This window comes from Onychomys torridus, chromosome 2 (genome assembly GCF_903995425.1).
Source record: "Onychomys torridus chromosome 2, mOncTor1.1, whole genome shotgun sequence".
Taxonomy (NCBI): Eukaryota; Metazoa; Chordata; class Mammalia; order Rodentia; family Cricetidae; genus Onychomys; species Onychomys torridus.
Genome location: NC_050444.1, coordinates 38,643,157 through 38,660,231, shown reverse-complemented (window position 1 = coordinate 38,660,231; position 17,075 = coordinate 38,643,157). Strand labels below are relative to the sequence as shown.

At 41.7% G+C, this 17,075-nt stretch overlaps 1 protein-coding gene across 2 annotated transcripts in view; it reads right to left on the bottom strand.

Moving 5' to 3' along the window:
• Cpa6 (carboxypeptidase A6) overlaps window positions 1–17,075 on the bottom strand; it is a 315,538-nt gene that overhangs the window by 42,117 nt on the left and 256,346 nt on the right. For both annotated transcript variants that reach the window (XM_036179829.1, XM_036179830.1), the window contains 2 exons: window positions 15,605–15,715; window positions 14,441–14,531 (listed from right to left, as the gene is read on the bottom strand). In XM_036179829.1, the coding sequence (XP_036035722.1) occupies window positions 14,441–14,531; window positions 15,605–15,715 (202 nt within the window). The remainder of the gene's footprint in view (window positions 1–14,440; window positions 14,532–15,604; window positions 15,716–17,075) is intronic.

The following is a 17,075-nucleotide window of genomic DNA, read 5'->3' as shown; positions in this document are numbered from 1 at the left end:
CACTCTGTAAGGGTCCTGAACTCAGGAAGGTCTTGAACTTGATCCTTTTCGCTCAGGGTCTCAAGGGTTGGGGGTTAAAGCATATTCCACCATACCCAGTACTGTCTAAATTTTTTTCATAAATGTTCTCCCTTTAAGAATGTATTAATTTTTATTTCACATGTATGAACATTTTGCCTGCATGTATGTCTATGCATCATGCGCATGTAGTGCCATGGAGGGCACAGAGGTGTGAGGAGCCATGGAACTGGGGGATTGGGCTGTTAGCTGCCATCTCAGGACTGGTACACAAACCCAGTCCTCTACAAGAGCAGTAAGTGCTCTTATCTACTGAGCCACTAGCCCCCTTGTAATAAGCTTTTCTTTTTTTTTGTAAAACACACACACACACACACACACACACACATATAAACTCTTTACCAATTTTTGTGGCTTCCTGACATCTCACTAATTGAATATATAATTTAAATGTTTTTTTCAATGTTTGGATTGTTTTCACTCTTATTACAAATAAATTTAGTCAGCTCCTTTCCTGCTTCCTTATATTGTATTTTCAAAATAAAAGGCTTAGACGTTAGACCAAGGGGCGTGGGCACGCTTGTTGCCATGCTTTGCATCTCCTCTCTGTTCATGTGAACCTGACAGCAGTTCTTTATGAGAGTTCCCACTAACCCTCTGTGCCAGGAGTCGGGAGTCCCACTGCTTCAGAAAGATATTGTAATGGCTAGTTGTGTGTGTCAACTTGACACAACCTTGAGTCATCAGAGGAAAGATCCTCAGTTGAGGAACTGCCCCATGAGATCCAGCTGTAAGGCATTTTCTTCTTTAGTCATCTGTGGTGTAGGGTCCAGGCTGTGATGGGTGGGGCCATCCCTGGGCGGCTGGTCCTGGGTTCTGTAAGAAAGCAGGCTGAGCAACTCAGGGGAAGCAAGCCAGTAAGCAACACCCCTCCATGGCTTCTGCACCAGCTCCTGCCTCCGGGATACTGCTCTGTTTGAGTTCCTGTCCTGACTTCCTTCTGTGATGAGCAGCAATGCAGAAGTGTAAGCCAAATAAACCCTTTCCTCCCAACTTGCTTTTAGGTCATGGTGTTTGGTCGCAACAATAGAAACCCTAACTAAGACAGATCTCGTCAGTATTTCAGGTCTATAGCTCATTACTCATTTCATGTCTTTCTCTTAATTGCTACAAATACCTCTCATGCTTCTGGTTTTCACTGAGCCCCCACTCCCTCTAGATGGAAAGTCTCATGCTGTCCGCTCCCTCCCAGCTGCTTCTTCCATTGGCAACACAGTATACTATAGCTGGAGTGCATCAGGGCCCACTGATTGTTGACTGGGAGCTCGGAAAACAGAAGCCAAAATCCATTTTTTATAAGCTTATAGTCTTGGTATTTGTTATGTAACAGAATGCGAGCAGAGGCTCTTGATTACTCAGTGTTTGTCAACCATTTCCCTCAAAATACCCATAAGAGGCAAAACCAACAAAGACTGTAAACTCAGAACCCCCTAACCATCTCCATTTTACCTTCAAAATTTATGTGAATTGCACAGTTCACTCAATTATACGTGTAGGGTTTTTTGTTATTGGTTTTTGTTGTGTTTTGGACAAAAAGAATTCTTCTTTCGAAATCTTTCAGTGGAACTGATATACCCTGAAGGTGTGTTGTGACTCTTCACAGCTTGCTCTGTGACATAGCCTTACGTACTCACAATGCCAGCTAGAGTGTAGAGGATTCTAGAACAGAAGCTGCAGAGCTTGGCACAGCACAGGAGCTCAACATAGCTAGCATGTGTTTTAGCTGTGGGTACCAATAGCTCTTCTGTTGTGTTCCCCAGCCATGTGGGGCATCTCAAGGCTCTCACCATGCTTCATCCTGCCATGTCTTAAGTAATAGTCTTAAGGCCTCCATGAGTTTCTCCTACCTAGAATGCACTTCTTGCCAAATGTATTTTTAATATTTAAGTACTCTTATCTCCTCCATGAAGGCTTTTCTGACTTTATTGGATACATACAGATATTTCTACTATGTCCGTATATATATTTCTACCATAGTGTGTCTGTGATGGCTATTTATTTATTTATTTATTTATTTATTTATGTATGTATGTGTGTGTGTGTGTGTGTGTGTGTGTGTGCCATTTTGGCTCCGTCATGGAGTCCAGATAATACTTGGTTAAATATTATTCAGAATGTCCCTGTGAGGGTGTTTTTGGTGAGACCAAGATTTAAATTGGTAGGCCTCAAGGGTGCTTATTTCCATTTTGTGTTTTTAAAGAACACTTCATTCTTTATGCAATGAAGATATAGTTACATTTAGTATTCATTCTGTTATGTACCACATTTGTCTAAGAATGTAGAGAGCCAGATTCTTAGATCAACCTTTTTATTACATTTTGGAAACAATGCTTTCAAGTGGAAAAATATGATTTGAATCCAAATACCTGCTTCTAAAATACAGTAGTCATACAGAACCAGGGTATTCTCTTAAAAGTAAGTCAGTGCATGTTGCTGCCTCTTCAGTGTTCCCTGCTGTTTGCTCATGTCATTCAGAGCAGAACTGGAAGTCTTTACTACGGTGCAGGACCTACATCACCCACGAACTGCCTCCACACCAGCCATGCTTGTCTCCCTGCCTCTGTCTAAGCATCTTGAAGTACTGTCCCAGCTGTCTTGCCTGGCCCTTTCCCCAGACACCTCCACTCTCCAGTGTCACCAGCCTAGGCCTCCCTCTCCTACCTCAGATAGCTAACCTACCCCACCAGGAGCAACTTCTTAGCATTCCCCTGCTGTTGTGGTTTCTTTCAGACCACCTATCACAGCCTGACCTAGTTTATTTTACTCATTGCTTTCTCCTCCACAACCCGTTCAATAAATAGTAGCTCAATAAACAAACACATTAATTCAGCCATCTGCCTGATAACCTCTGTGGGGGTTACTATAGGAAATGTGCTTGGTATTTTTTCCTCATCTTATAAAATAAAATCTTCTTTTTTATTTTTATTATTTTTATTATTATGTGTTTTAAATTTTATACATCAGCCATGGGTTCCCCTGCCCTCCCCCCTCCCGCCCCCACCCCCACCTTCCCCCCAGGCCCCTCCCCTCCATTCCCATGTCCTCCAGGATCAAGGCACCCCTGGGGATTCATTTAAACCTGGTGGATTCAGTACAGGCAGGTCCTGTCACCTCCTTCCAGACTGAGCAAAGTGTCCCTGTGTAAGCCCAAGGTTTCAAACGGCCCGTTCATGCACTAAGGACAGATCCTGGTCCCACAGACTGGATGCCTCCCAAACAGTTCAAGCTATTCAACTGTCTCACTTATCCAGAGGGCCTGATCCAGCTGGGGGCTCCACAGCCTTTGGTTCATAATTCATGTGCTTCCATTCATTTGGCTATTTGTCCCTGTGCTTTTTGCAATCTTGGATTCAACAATTCACGCTCTTGCAGACCCTCCTCTTTCTCGACAGTTGGACACCTGGAGCTCTACCTAGGGGCCTGGCTGAGGATCTCTGCATCCACTTTTATCAGTTATTGGATGAGAGTTCCAAGATGACTGCTAGGGTGTTTAGCCATCTGATCACCAGACTAGGTCAGATCAGGCTTTCTCTCGACCATTGCCAGCAGTCTACAGAGGATGTATCATTGTGGATTTCTGGGGACCTCTCCAGCACTCTGCCTATTCCTGTTCTCATGTGGTCTTCATTTATCATGGTCTGTTATTCCTTGTTCTCCCTTTCTGTTCTTGATCCAGCTGGGATCTCCTGCTCCCCTAAGCTTTCTTTCCCTCAAATCTTGCCCTTCATTATTCCCACTGTCGTCTAGGTTGTTCATGTAGATCTCATCCATTTCTCTGTCATTGGGGGATCCCTGGGTCTCTTCTAGGGTCCCGTTTTCTAGGTAGCCTCCCTGGAGTTGTGCAGCAGTCTAGTCATCTTTGTTTTACATCTAGTATCCTCCTATGAGTGAGTACATACCTTGTCCTTCTGAGTCTGGGTTACCTCAAAAAAACAAAATCTTCTTATATTAAAAAAATCTTAAACAATCACATGCTATCTTTTTCTCTCCTTCTGACTTTGATTGCTCTAGAGCTCTGCAGTGTGCTCAGGTACTGCAAATGGCAGCAGAAAGGTGAGGTGATACTCAATTTTTGCTGCCATTGGTATATCACAATAAAACAAAAAACAAATTTAAGAACGGAAGGTTAGAACATTATTGTTAACCCACAGCTGTGCGGCATTTTGAGAGATTCTTAATTTTCTCACTCTGTATATCCATTGCACATGGTATTGTGAGGTGTTTTTGTTATTGTTTTATTTTATCAGAGACATATCTCTCTATTTAGCCCAGGCTGGTCTTGAATTTATAACTTAATCTCCCAAGTGTTGGGATTACTGGAGTGTACCAACACATGTGGCCAACTTCTTTCTTTAGTGTTTGAGACAGGATATCACTACATAGCCCAGGCTGGCCTAGAATTCCTGATACTTCTGGCTTAGCTTTCTAAGTACACTGATATTTGTCTATACCAAATATCTGGGGTTACATTGACCAAGATTTAAAAAAAAAAAAAAAGAATAGTTATTTCAAAGAGTTTAGATTAAAATAAGTATATAAATGAAAAGGAATCAGGAATTGGAAAATATTGAATAGCAGTGATTCAGAAGGAACATACTATTGTAATGTTTATGAAGTGTTAAAAAGAAATAAACATGACTTCTCAGGTGCCGCTGAGGTGGCAGGAAGACAGTGAGAGGTGTGGCTTGTTTCGGAAGCAATCAGACATGCCAAGGCTGACAAACAGCTGGTATGGCAGGAAAGGGATTCATTGACAAAAGCTAAAAGAAACCCAAAACAACAAACAAACAAAACAAAACAAAACAACAACAACCCCCCACCCAAACCTAAAATCCTTACTCTGCTCAAGGCCCCCTGAAGACTGAGCAGTTGGGAGAGTCTCCAGCTAAGACAGAGGCAGTAAAATTTACTGCACTTAAAAGTGAGTTCCCAGCCCAGTGTCCCAAGAGCCCAAAGAGAGACTCTGTCACCTTCTGTGCTGCCCTTCAAAGTATGGCCTTTACATGGTGCTGTCCCCAGTGATTTCCAAACCGAGCTATTTTCAGAAGGTATTAAAACCTTGCTGTCATCCCGTCAAACACTTCAGCCAAGATATTTATTCATAATGCCAGAATGGGTGTTATTATTTAACATGTTTACCCATATGATTGATCAGAGAAATAAACATTTGTGTACACCAAACATCATTTACTATGTGTGTTCACCAGAAGGTCATTTTATAAAGTTACTGGGCAGGTCATTAATAAGGAGTGTGGATTATAAACTATGGGGGTGAACTGATTTTTGCACAAAATCAGTTTCTAGATTAGAAAAAAGAACATCAGAGCAACTCACAAGAGAGAAAACAGCTCTTGTTGGTGATGTGGCTGGAAAACTCTGTGTGAATAGAAAGAGAAGAAAATGAAAGCTTTGTTTTTGTTTTTCCTTTAAACTTTGGAAACAAAGTTTTTTTCTTCAGTTTTGCTTATGAAGAAAGAATTAAATTTGCAAAAAAAATGTGTTTAAGTTTGCTGAATTGCAGGAGCACTAGAAGGAATTAACAACACCTGGGGGAGTCAAGGAATGCTACTGAGATAGAGTAACAGTCGCATAACGTTTCAAAGAGACAATTACTTTAAAAGAAGAAGTAAAATGGTAAATAATGGAAACAGTAGAAAAGATGCTGCTTGTGTGTGGGTACCCGTGGTAGCCAGAAGAGGGCAGTACATCCCTTGGAGAGGGACTTACAGGGAGTTATGGGCCACCCCATGTGGAGGCTGAGAACAGAACTCAGGTTTCCTGCAGGAACACCAAGTCCTCTTAACCACGGAGCCATCATCTCTTCAGTCCCAGGGTACACATTTTTTTTCTCTAAAATCTCCGATATTATTCTTAGAATTTCGTTGCTTGTAGGAGACAGACAGCAAAGAAGAAAGTGGTCTCATACTGGTTTGTTCTACATGATTAGAGGCAGGTAAGGTTACTTTAGACATGACTAGAATGATGATAGAAGGTCCTGAAATCATCAGCATGCAGGGACAATTTAATTCTAATTGTGTTTATGTAAAAGAAAATGATAGCTGGATTTTCTGGTAATATGACAGAATTGTGACAAGTATGTTGACAAAAATCTCTGGCTATCAACACATCTAAATGATCAAAATACCAATTTAAATATGCAAGAAAGGTCTAAAAAACAAGAAGAGCTGAAGGCAGGTGTGGGCTGTTTGCTGATTCTCCCACCCATAGGCTGGATCTACTGGTGTTATATGGGAAACATCAGATTCGAGTGCTCAGGTATAGGAGTCAGGGACAAAGCCTGTGCAGACCCTCAGGACCACACAGGGCCACACCTTTGATGAAAGTGTAGTTAATGTAAGTGTAGTTAGAAAAATACCCATTGGCGTGGGAAGGTGATAAGTTTTGGCTAGGGAAACAAAACAACACACCCCTCCTTGGAGAATTTATCATCACGTTGCAAATTTTACATGGGCTTATAGATCAAAACAACTGGCATGGGATGGCCCAAGGAGTTTCATAGCAATGGGGGAAATCTATTTTTTCTTTCTTACCACACATTTGCAATCTCTATTGTATGTCTTAAAATTTTGGACAAAGCAATTCTATTATTCTTTTGAAACCTGAAATATTCCTTCAGAGATGCCCATTATCTAACTCATTACACACTGGAGTCATGGTGACCATTTCTGGCAGCTGATCCCTAAGGGGGTCAGACCTGTGGTTACAAACAGGAACATAGGTGACACACAGACTTGACTTCCCATCGTGGCTCAACTCGTGGATTCTCCTGAGCAAGTTTACCAACTTCTTTCTTAGTTTTGTCTTTCGTGACACAGTATGATGCTCTCTACCAATGAGAAGTGCACGTCACACATTTATCATGTGAGGTATCCTTAATAAATGTTAGCCACCAATGGGGAGCAAACCCCTTATGATGTCACTTTCCAAATCACTGTTCTCCAGATCCTTAAATTCCTTTATATATGAGCCTTAGGTCAAGTAAACTTAGGACTTCAGTTAATAGACTATAATTTTAAATTTTTTCTAGCTTTCACAGAAGATATTATTTAATGAATATACCTTTTCACATTTAATTGGCCACAAAGCAAAGACCAAGAACAGCCAATAGATTTCCGCTTCATATTTCTCTAGGATCACAAATAATTCTTTGAAAGTTGGGCATGAACTCATTATTTTAGGAATTAATGATATAATTTTCAGCATGTAGTACATAAAAGGCGCTTAATATCTGATCTGTTCTGATCTTAAGTGGGATTAACATTACATTTGCTAGCCGCACCACCAACAGTGTCAGTGACAGGTGTCTGTTTTGTCGTGCATTTATCCCTGTCATTCTCAGCCCACAGTTATCCAGAGCTTGTCTGTAAATCTCCAGTGATGAAGTTTCTCAGCCTCCCTTGGCAGCATCTTCTTGCTCCAGGTCTCCGAACATTCGATATGGATGAATTCTCTTTCTCAGCTTCTCTTGAGGCCAACCAGCCTTCCTTAGGCCCTTTCATAGCAGATCCTCAAATCCTTAGTGAATGACTAGATTATATTGAACACCTCCAATGACTTACCAAATGCTAAAGAGAATGTATATTCTTTCTGGAAAGATTGATTAAAATCCTCCTTATATATCTTTGAACTCCAATTGTCCCATAGACAATCTAGCAATGTGTTCCCTGACTCCTCTCCTTGTCCTAGATTTAGTCTCTGAAATTCTTTATATTTTCAGAGCAATGCCACTTAGGTTCTCAGTACAGCACTCTGAAAACAAAAGCCCTCCAGCTGGAGGAACTGGCCTCGTAGGACACCAGCCAGTGGCTTCTATTATTAGGAAACCACCAGCCTGTAAAGCTTTCTTCCCCTCACCCCAGATGATCTATTAAAATATCTGCATATCATTTTTTTAAAATAAAAAAGACACCTGAATATCCAAAAGAGGTCTTTTTTTGGATAGAACATATATCAATAAATTCTAAAAACCCCCACAATTATCTCCATCTTAGGCTTAAGTTTATAACACTAGGTAAATGAGTGTTCTAAAGAGAAACTATATTTAAATAGACGCCTAAGCACTCCTCAATAGAAGCTAAGAAATCTTTTATAAGAGTGCCATTGTTCCTTTTTATAATAGCTATAGCTCATATGCCATAAAACTAACTATTTAATGGTGGACAATTCAATGGCTTCTACTCCATTCACAATCACCACCACTATTGGATTTCAAAATATTTCCATCATCTCAAAAATAAAACGATTGACCCAATGGTAGTCGTCCTCATGTTTCTCCTCAAACCAGCTTTTGGCAATCCCTTCTCTATTCTGTCTCTATAGGTTTGCCTATTCCGAGTACTTCTTATCAATGCTGTGGTAATTAACCTTTGGTGAGTTGCTTGTTTCACTTAGCACCATGTTTTCCAGGCTCATCTTCATTGAAGCACAGGTCAGTACTTCATTTCTTTTTATTGCCCCTCCAAAAAAATGGTTCACCATGGCAAAAGAGCCAAGATATGCCTCCTCTGAATCTGAAGAATTGTTGAGTAAAGACACTTAAGGAGGGGAGGCAGAAAAGACCCTCTCCTTCTTGTTTGCCTAAGAGCAAGACGTATATTCACAAAGATGTACTCCTCCTTCCCCCACCCTCCCCAAATGACAGAAACATCCCTGGAGATGCCTGTAGGCCCTTATCTTGGGAATCCAGGCAGAGGAACTTATATAACCAACTTACTAACCAGGCCTTCCCACCGCTAATTCCCCAGCTTCTTCCTAATTTCAGCCCAAAGATGATTTCCTTTGTCTTGCTACCTCCCTGCTGAATATTGATCTTTAAATTTGATCTACAAAAGACTGGAAATGTGTTCATCTTTCAGAGTCTGATATAACACACTGATCTCTAGTTCCGCTCATGTTAGTAGATCTTCACAGTCTGTTGTTCTTGGTCGATGATGCCAAGTGGGCCAGAGTGCTGCATTATCTTTGCTTGGGGTTTATTCTGGGCAACAGGAGTCTCATGTTGACTTCATTAATCTGTCCTTTGTTACAGGAGTCTCTCTCAGCTTCATACTTAGGAATCTTGACAGAGAATAATGTTCCTTCCTCCATGGAAATATTTGGCTTACCTATTCATCAGTTGGTAGACATTAGGTTCTTGCCATTTTTTGCTTACACTGCTGCTATGGACATTCACTCACAGGTCCTTGTGTGGTTGGCATTTTGACATTTTCATTTATCTTGGGTATATATTAAGGGTAGAAATGCCATGTCATTTGGTAGCTTGATATTAGATTTTGGTAGAAATACTAAACTGTTTCCAAAATGACTACATTTCACTCCATACTAGCAAGTTAGAATGTTTCAGTTTTTCTTATCCTCACCAACACTTACTATCTATTCTATTATCTGTCTTAGTGTATGTGAAGTGGTACCCTGGTGTGGTTTGATGTACATTGTTGAGGACATATTCAGGTGCTATATTGTCCATTGAAATATCTTTTTTTTAAAAAAATAACTATCTGTTTAAATAATTTTTATGTGTTTTAAACTGGGTTGTCATGCAGTGAGAACACTTTTATAGACATGACTTCCTATATTATAGGTATGAATCCTTAGAGATAAAATCTCTGCATTATCTATATAAGTTCCCATATTATAGATAGGAGTCCCATCCATATTGTAGATATGAGTACTATATTTTATAGACAAGTTCCTGTATTATAGATAAAGGTCCTATATTATAAATACAAGTTTCTATTCTAAAGATACAAGTCTATATTATAGATAGAAGTCCTTACATTGTATAGGCACAAGTCTTTATAGACCCGAGTCTTCTATATTACACAAATTCCTATATTACAGATATGAGTCCCCATAGCACATGTAAGTCCCTTGTTAGAAATATGTTTTGTATTCATATTCTCCTGTTCTGTAGGTTTTTCTAAATAGTGATTCAAGTTTATGAACACTTGATTATTCAGGCGTTAAAGCTTTGCCTTTCTTCTGGATTTGTTCCAATTTAGGAAGACCAGTGCTCACGACATACTCCACAGAGAGTTTGCAGAGGAAAGGCAGAAGCACAGGGATTATGGGAGAGAAATGTGCTCAAGAATGCTGGAAATGTTTGCACAGACTCTCTGTTTGCAGCTCTCATCTCCTGTGTCCCTCTGCTGGTCAGTAGTCCAGAGCAGTATTCATTTCAGGGCTCACAGGGTCCCCCTGGGGAGCTGTGAAGCATTAGAAAGGTGTGCCCACTGCCACATGTTCTCTCTAAGCTGTTTTCTCCACTCCACCTCTGTAAAGCGTAACCACTACCATATGGAAGTCTGCAGGGTTTTCACAGGAAGAAGCAGTTTTATGTCCTGCTTTTTATACCTGAGTCTCACTGACTTAGGGAGAAAGAAACAGTTGTATTTTCAGCTTGATATTGACTCTGTAGTGTTTTCACTGGTTCTGGGTATTGGTGTTATGGATGCTCATTTGGAGTTTATTCAGGGAACTCATACTTACAGTAGTTCCTTCAGCGTGGCTCCCTGTCTCATTAATTAAGCTCAGAGCTACAGTGGGATAGACCTAAGGCTGAGAGGGAAGCAGTCTGCGTATCCTTGTTTTTAGATCACCTGAATTCACTGTAGAGATCCAAGGGCTGATAGATGGTCCTAGCCTGGACCTAGCTGCCTACATTTGTGCATTATTTATACCAGTCTATTTTGCAAGTAAAGTTTGATATAATCCTTTCTATGTCCTGAGTGTTGAATCACAGAAAAAAAAAATCAATGGTTAAAAAAAATCCTTTTGGGAAGAATCAAAAGAGTTCTAGTAGAGACTGCAGTGGAAGCACAGAAATCCAGAAGGAATATGTATGAAGGAAACACGCTGGGTTCAGAGAGAACAGCAAGCAGCAAGGCTCTCCTTTCATTGTGAATGAATATAATCAACATTCTAATGTTACCTAGGCAGAGCTGCCTGCCTGCTACTCAGCTCATTTTCCTGTGAACTCTACTGAGATGATTGTGGCATTCATGTGATGTACATGTGGACACAGGCACTTACTAACTACTGCTAACTAGTGGAACGTGCATGGCATTTTGAGACTGTGACTGCCTCCACCAGAGAAAAAGGAAAGGGAATTTAAAAAGTATCATAGACTGGAGAAATGTCCCAGAAGTTGAGAGTGCTTGCCGAGCAATCACGGGGACTGGAGTGGATATTCCAGCACTTACACAAGCCAGCTCCAGGAAAGGGTAGAGGCAGGAACATTGCTGGGGCTTCCTAACTTCTAGCCTGGCCAAGAAAACATAATCCCCATGTTCTGAGAGAGTCAAAGAGGAGGGCATCTAATGCCTTCTGGCCTCAGTGTGCATATAGGAACATGCACTCTCATACACCTATGCATATATGCTCACCTAGACACATACTTTTTTTTTTAATTAGAGGGTTGAGGGAATATCTAAGTATATTCTGGTTGCCAGAGCAAAATATACCAAATTAGGTAATTTACAAACAGAAATTTGTGGCTCCAAGTTCTAGAGGATAGAGGGTTTAAGTCCAAGGTATTAGATATTTCAGTATCTGGTGAGGATCAATTTTCTTATAGTTGTAACCTTGTATCTTTTTGGGTTTTTTTTTTGTTGCCTTTTTTTTTTGTTTTTGTTTTTTGAGACAGGGTTTCTCTGTGTAGCTTTGTGCCTCTCCTGGAACTCGCTTTCGAGACCAGGCTGGCCTCGAACTCACAGAGATCTGCCTGCCTCTGTCTCCCGAGTGCTGGGATTAAAGGCATGCACCACCACTGCCCGGCATAACCTTGTATCTTGACATGGAAGAAAGAGACATCAAATTCCTTTGGCCTCTCTTATAAGGGCACTAATGCCATTTCTGAGGGTTCCATCCTCATGACACAGAAATCATCTTTGAAAAGTCCCTGGAGTTTAAAGTAGGGAGGGTTACAAATATTCAGAATTACCATGAACACACCAACTTAGTCTATTTGGAGGAAATAATTTGCAGATACAAAAAGCCATGTATAATACCACATTGTATTCATACAATGCATTCTCTTCTTCACAAATGTAAACATTTGAAGACTACTTATGTCACATGAAGAAAGGAAATGTTTCATCAGTTGGTTCAAGCAAGGCTTAGGAGCTAACTGACTGTTTTAGAGACAGGGAGGAAGGCCAGTGGTGTTCAAGTCACTGTGTAGATTTTGGAAGTGAGTTAGGCATTCCACTTGTGTAAGTTCCTTTAGGTCCTTTAAGGATCTCAAGAAATGGTGTTATAGCCTTACAGATTAGAGATTGGAATCAAACCATGTCTGTCATAATTTGAGGTCATATTTTCATCAATTCTATGTTCTTACTCACAGTCTGGCTGGTTGAGGGCTGTGGCATGGATGAGTGGCAGGAGCCTGAGTCTATGCCCAGTTATTCTGTCTGGCACTGGTGGGGTGAAGTAGTGGCTTCTAATACAGACCCCCCAAACATGATAGAATGAACCGACTGCTATGGTCTAGACTTTGAAGAGCTTAACTACAGGTTCTGCAAATGGGCAGCTCTATATGACACCCCTGCAATCCTGTTTCTCTTCAAGTGTTCCACTCAATGGGTTTTCTTATTCCCTCCTCATCCCTGCCTACCTCTTTATCCTGCAGAGGTGTTCCTTTCATAAAATGACATTCTCTCCACGAATGAAAATACTGGTCTGGGATGCAGGGAAATCTCTTTTCAGTGTGAGTGTCTAGTAAAGGACCGAGTGGCAGGATGGTAGACTCCAGCCGAGGACAAGACATCCTTGGTCCCTGGAGATGTGAAATCAGGATCAGTGCTGCTCTGATGGTGTGTATGGAAACACTGGACCAATTCCCACAGCAAACCTTGAGCTGCTAGCTTAGGTCTATGAATGGCAACTACGTCTCAGTTTTCTGCTTTTATCTGTGTTTAAATTTTTAAAAATATTTATTTATTTATTTTACATCCCAACCTTAGTTTCCCCTCCCTCCTCTTTTCCCTCTTTCCCCCTCCCCTCATCCACTCCTCCTCTGTGGGCAGGCCTTCCATGGATATCAATAAAACACGGCATATCAAGTTGCATCAAAACTAAGCACCTCCCCTTGTATTAAGGCTGGGCAAGGCAAAATTTCAGGATTAGGTTGACAAATTTAAAACTTTGATTTTTTTTAACATATTAAAAAAGCATTTAAAAAATTCTTTTGAAAATTAGAGCAATAGTGTTCTTACCCATGTCTTTTTATTTTTTCACTTATTTATTTATACTTGTGGTGCTTAAAAATTCAACACAGGCCGGGTGGCAGGTGGAGCATGCCTTTAATCCCAGCACTTGGGAGGCAGAGCCAGGTGGATCTCTGTGAGTTTAAGGCCAGCCTGGTCTACAGGGTGAGTTCTAGGAAAGGCGCAAAGCTACACAGAGAAACCCTGTCTCGAAAAATAAACACACAAACAAAAATCCAACCAACTCAGAGCTTCCCCTTCTGAGCCATACCTTCAGCCTTAATCTATGTCTTTGTGAAGATTTCACACATGATTGCCTCAGTTTCCTAGTGGAGTCTTGCCCAACCCAACATTTTGTAGAAGGGTACCAGTGGGGCCCTAGGTTCTGATACCCCGTCACTTCACACTTACCACACCAAGGTTCTGATATCCCATCACTTCACACTTACCACACCAAGGTTCTGATACCCAGTCACTTCACACTAACCACACCAAGGTTCTGATACCCAGTCACTTCACACTAACCACACCAAGGTTCTGATACCCAGTCACTTCACACTAACCACACCAAGGTTCTGGAACCCAGTTACTTCACACTTACCACACCCAGTCACTTCATATTTACCACACCAAGGTTCTGGAACCCAGTCACTTCACACTTACCACACCCAGTCACTTCATATTTACCACACCAAGGTTCTGATACCCAGTCACTTCACACTTGCCACACCAAGGTTCTGATACCCCATCACTTCACACTAATCACACCAAGGTTCTGATACCCAGTCACTTCATACTAACCACACCAAGGTTCTGATACCCCGTCACTTCACACTAACCACACCAAGGTTATAATACCCTGTCACTTCACACTTACCACACCAAGGTTCTGATACCCAGTCACTTCACACTTACCACACCAAGGTTCTGATACCCAGTCACTTCACACTTGCCACACCAAGGTTCTGATACCCAGTCACTTCACACTTGCCACACCAAGGTTCTGATACCCAGTCACTTCACACTTACCACACCAAGGTTCTGATACCCAGTCACTTCACACTTGCCACACCAAGGTTCTGATACCCAGTCACTTCACACTTGCCACACCAAGGTTCTGATACCCCGTCACTTACCACACCATTTCACTTTCCAGTTTCGATTGGCATCAACTCCACGGCAGCGAAACCTAGCGTGTCTTGACCGTGTCTTTCTCCAGAATCGATCCTAGACATGATTAAAACATCAGGCAGAGAACAAGGTACTTAAAAGGTGTTCCAGTTTCATGTCAGCTGCGGTGACTGAAAACGCCCTGACAAAAGGAAACTTGGAGAAGAAAGGGTTTGCTTGGATTACAATTCCAGGCTGCAGTCTATCATTTGCGGGGAGATCAAGACAGGAATTCAAGCAGTCCCACTGAGCAAAGAGAATAAACTCATCCTTGCTTGGCATTTAGCTTTCTCTTCTCTTACAAGGTTCAGAGCCCAGTTCGTGAAATGGTACTACCCACAATGGGCTAGGTCTTCCTAAATGAATTAACAATCCAGGCAATCCCCCACAGACGTGCCACAGGCCAGCCTGATTAGATTCCAGTGATTCTAGACTGTGTTAGGTTGAGAGTTAAAACTAGCCACCACAAAAGGATATTCATATGTATTTTAGTTGCCCGGTGGATAGAGGTACCACATCACTCTGGGGTGAATTCCTCTATGCATAGACCAGCTGGGAAAAGACAGAGGTGAGGATTAGCCCTGACCCAGCCTCATAATCTGCTTTCTCACACCATCTTAGTGTCTCCTATATTTTTGGCCTTTTTTCTTTTTTTCTTAGACAGTTTGATACAATGTATTTTGGTCCTTTTCACCTCCATCTCCTTTGGCTTATCCTTATAGGCAAATTGAATAGGTTAGATGATGCCTGTGATTTTTAATGACTTATTTGGGAAGAGAGATCTTTATTTCTGTGAAACCTTATGTAAAAGCAAATTATAAAATGATCGAGGAGGAAGCCTCTCATGTCTCTTGAACCCATTAGTGGGCTTATCAGACAACTCCTTTCTTAGTTCATCACTTGTTTTTGTTTTTGTTTTGTTTTTCGAGACAGGGTTTCTCTAAGTAGCTTTGCGCCTTTCCTGAAACTCACCCCGTAGCCCAGGCTGGCCTCAAACTCACAGAGAGCTTGCCTCTGCCTCCCAAGTGCTTGGATTAAAGGCGTGCGCCACCACCGCCCGGCTAGGTTCATCACTTTTATGTGACCTATTATTCAATCCTCTTCTCAATTGTTTAGGCAAAGCAGCTTACATGTGTCCAGCTGAAATGGTATCCATCAACATTAAACACAGGCATGATATAGAAGTAGAGATGATTCAACATTTTTCTCATGGCTGGGTCAGTCTTATAGGTCAGAAGGGCCTGAAAGACAAAGGAGACATCCATCATTTTCCTTATTTGTGGATAACAAAGCAAGTTTAAGGGAAAAACAAGTGTGAGAAATCCTTCTGTTCAGAGAAAGACCATACATGCTGGGCTGAAAATGTAATAAGCCAAATGAACTGTGCTCTGTCTTTTTCTCTGAATGAGACTGTTGATTACCAATATTACTGGTAATAATATCAATATTGGTATCTTATTACCAATATTGGTATTTTATTACCAATAATAATAACTTTTTTGTTGTTGTTGCAAATCCTTCTATTATAGAAATCCCAGGCAAATCCTCCAGTGAATGGACTTTCTATTAACACAAAGCTGCTAAGTGAAAAACAAAATGAACAACAGAAAACTTAAGCCAGATCTCAAATAATCACACATTGGCCTCCAGGCCAACAGCCAGGAAAGACTTGCTTCACAGCCCTAAATTGTGCCCTTAAAAAAACAAACAAACATAATTCTTTATTGATTATTTGAGACTTTCGCATTATGAACTTCAATCCCACTCACCTGCCAGTCCCTCCTGATCCTCCCCTCACCCCTGCAGCATTCCTCCCAAAAGATCCCCCCCTAAAGGCAATTAAAAACAAAACAAAACAAAACAAAAAACCCCACCTTGCTCCTCCATGTTTCCAACACCTCTTCCTTCATCCTACTAGCACTGGGAGCTGCAGGGTATCACACAGTATACCCTGCTGTCCAATCAGCCCCTCCCACAAAATGTTCAAAGCAATGAATCATTGGTTTAGTTTAAGGCCTCTGGCACACCATCATCACTGGACCCTCATCAAAACTCCTCTGGGATAGCTTGCTGTTGTTCCACCCAGGGTGGTAGCTGAGCCGATCAGTCAGGGCAACTAGGACCACCCTCCTCAAGCCAGGGACGGAGGTAGCTCTCTTAGGCTCATACATTGGGGCCAGCTCTCCCATGAGGGGATGGGGCCAGCTCTCCTGCTGCAGTGTTTGGTGAGGGGCAGGGCCAGTTATTCCAGGGCCAGTGAGGGGGTGTACAGCTTAGCATGGCCCTCAGATTTCAACATTTTTGGTTCCTATAACCACCTGTGGCATTATGGGCCATTAACATCATCACAGATTACAGCTGCAGCAGGAACCTGGGCCCAGAAATGGCTCTTAGCAGAAGCTTGGGCTGGATGTTACCATGGCTCCTGTGGCAACACAGACCACTCAGATCAGTATGGTACCTGTAGGAACAAGGCCCTTGGACAACAACATGGTTTCAGGTGGCTGTCCAGACCACTGACATCCACACAGCCCTCAGTGGTAACAGGAGCCATGGACATCAACTCAGACCCTGGCTGCTGCTGGGCCATGGACACAGAGG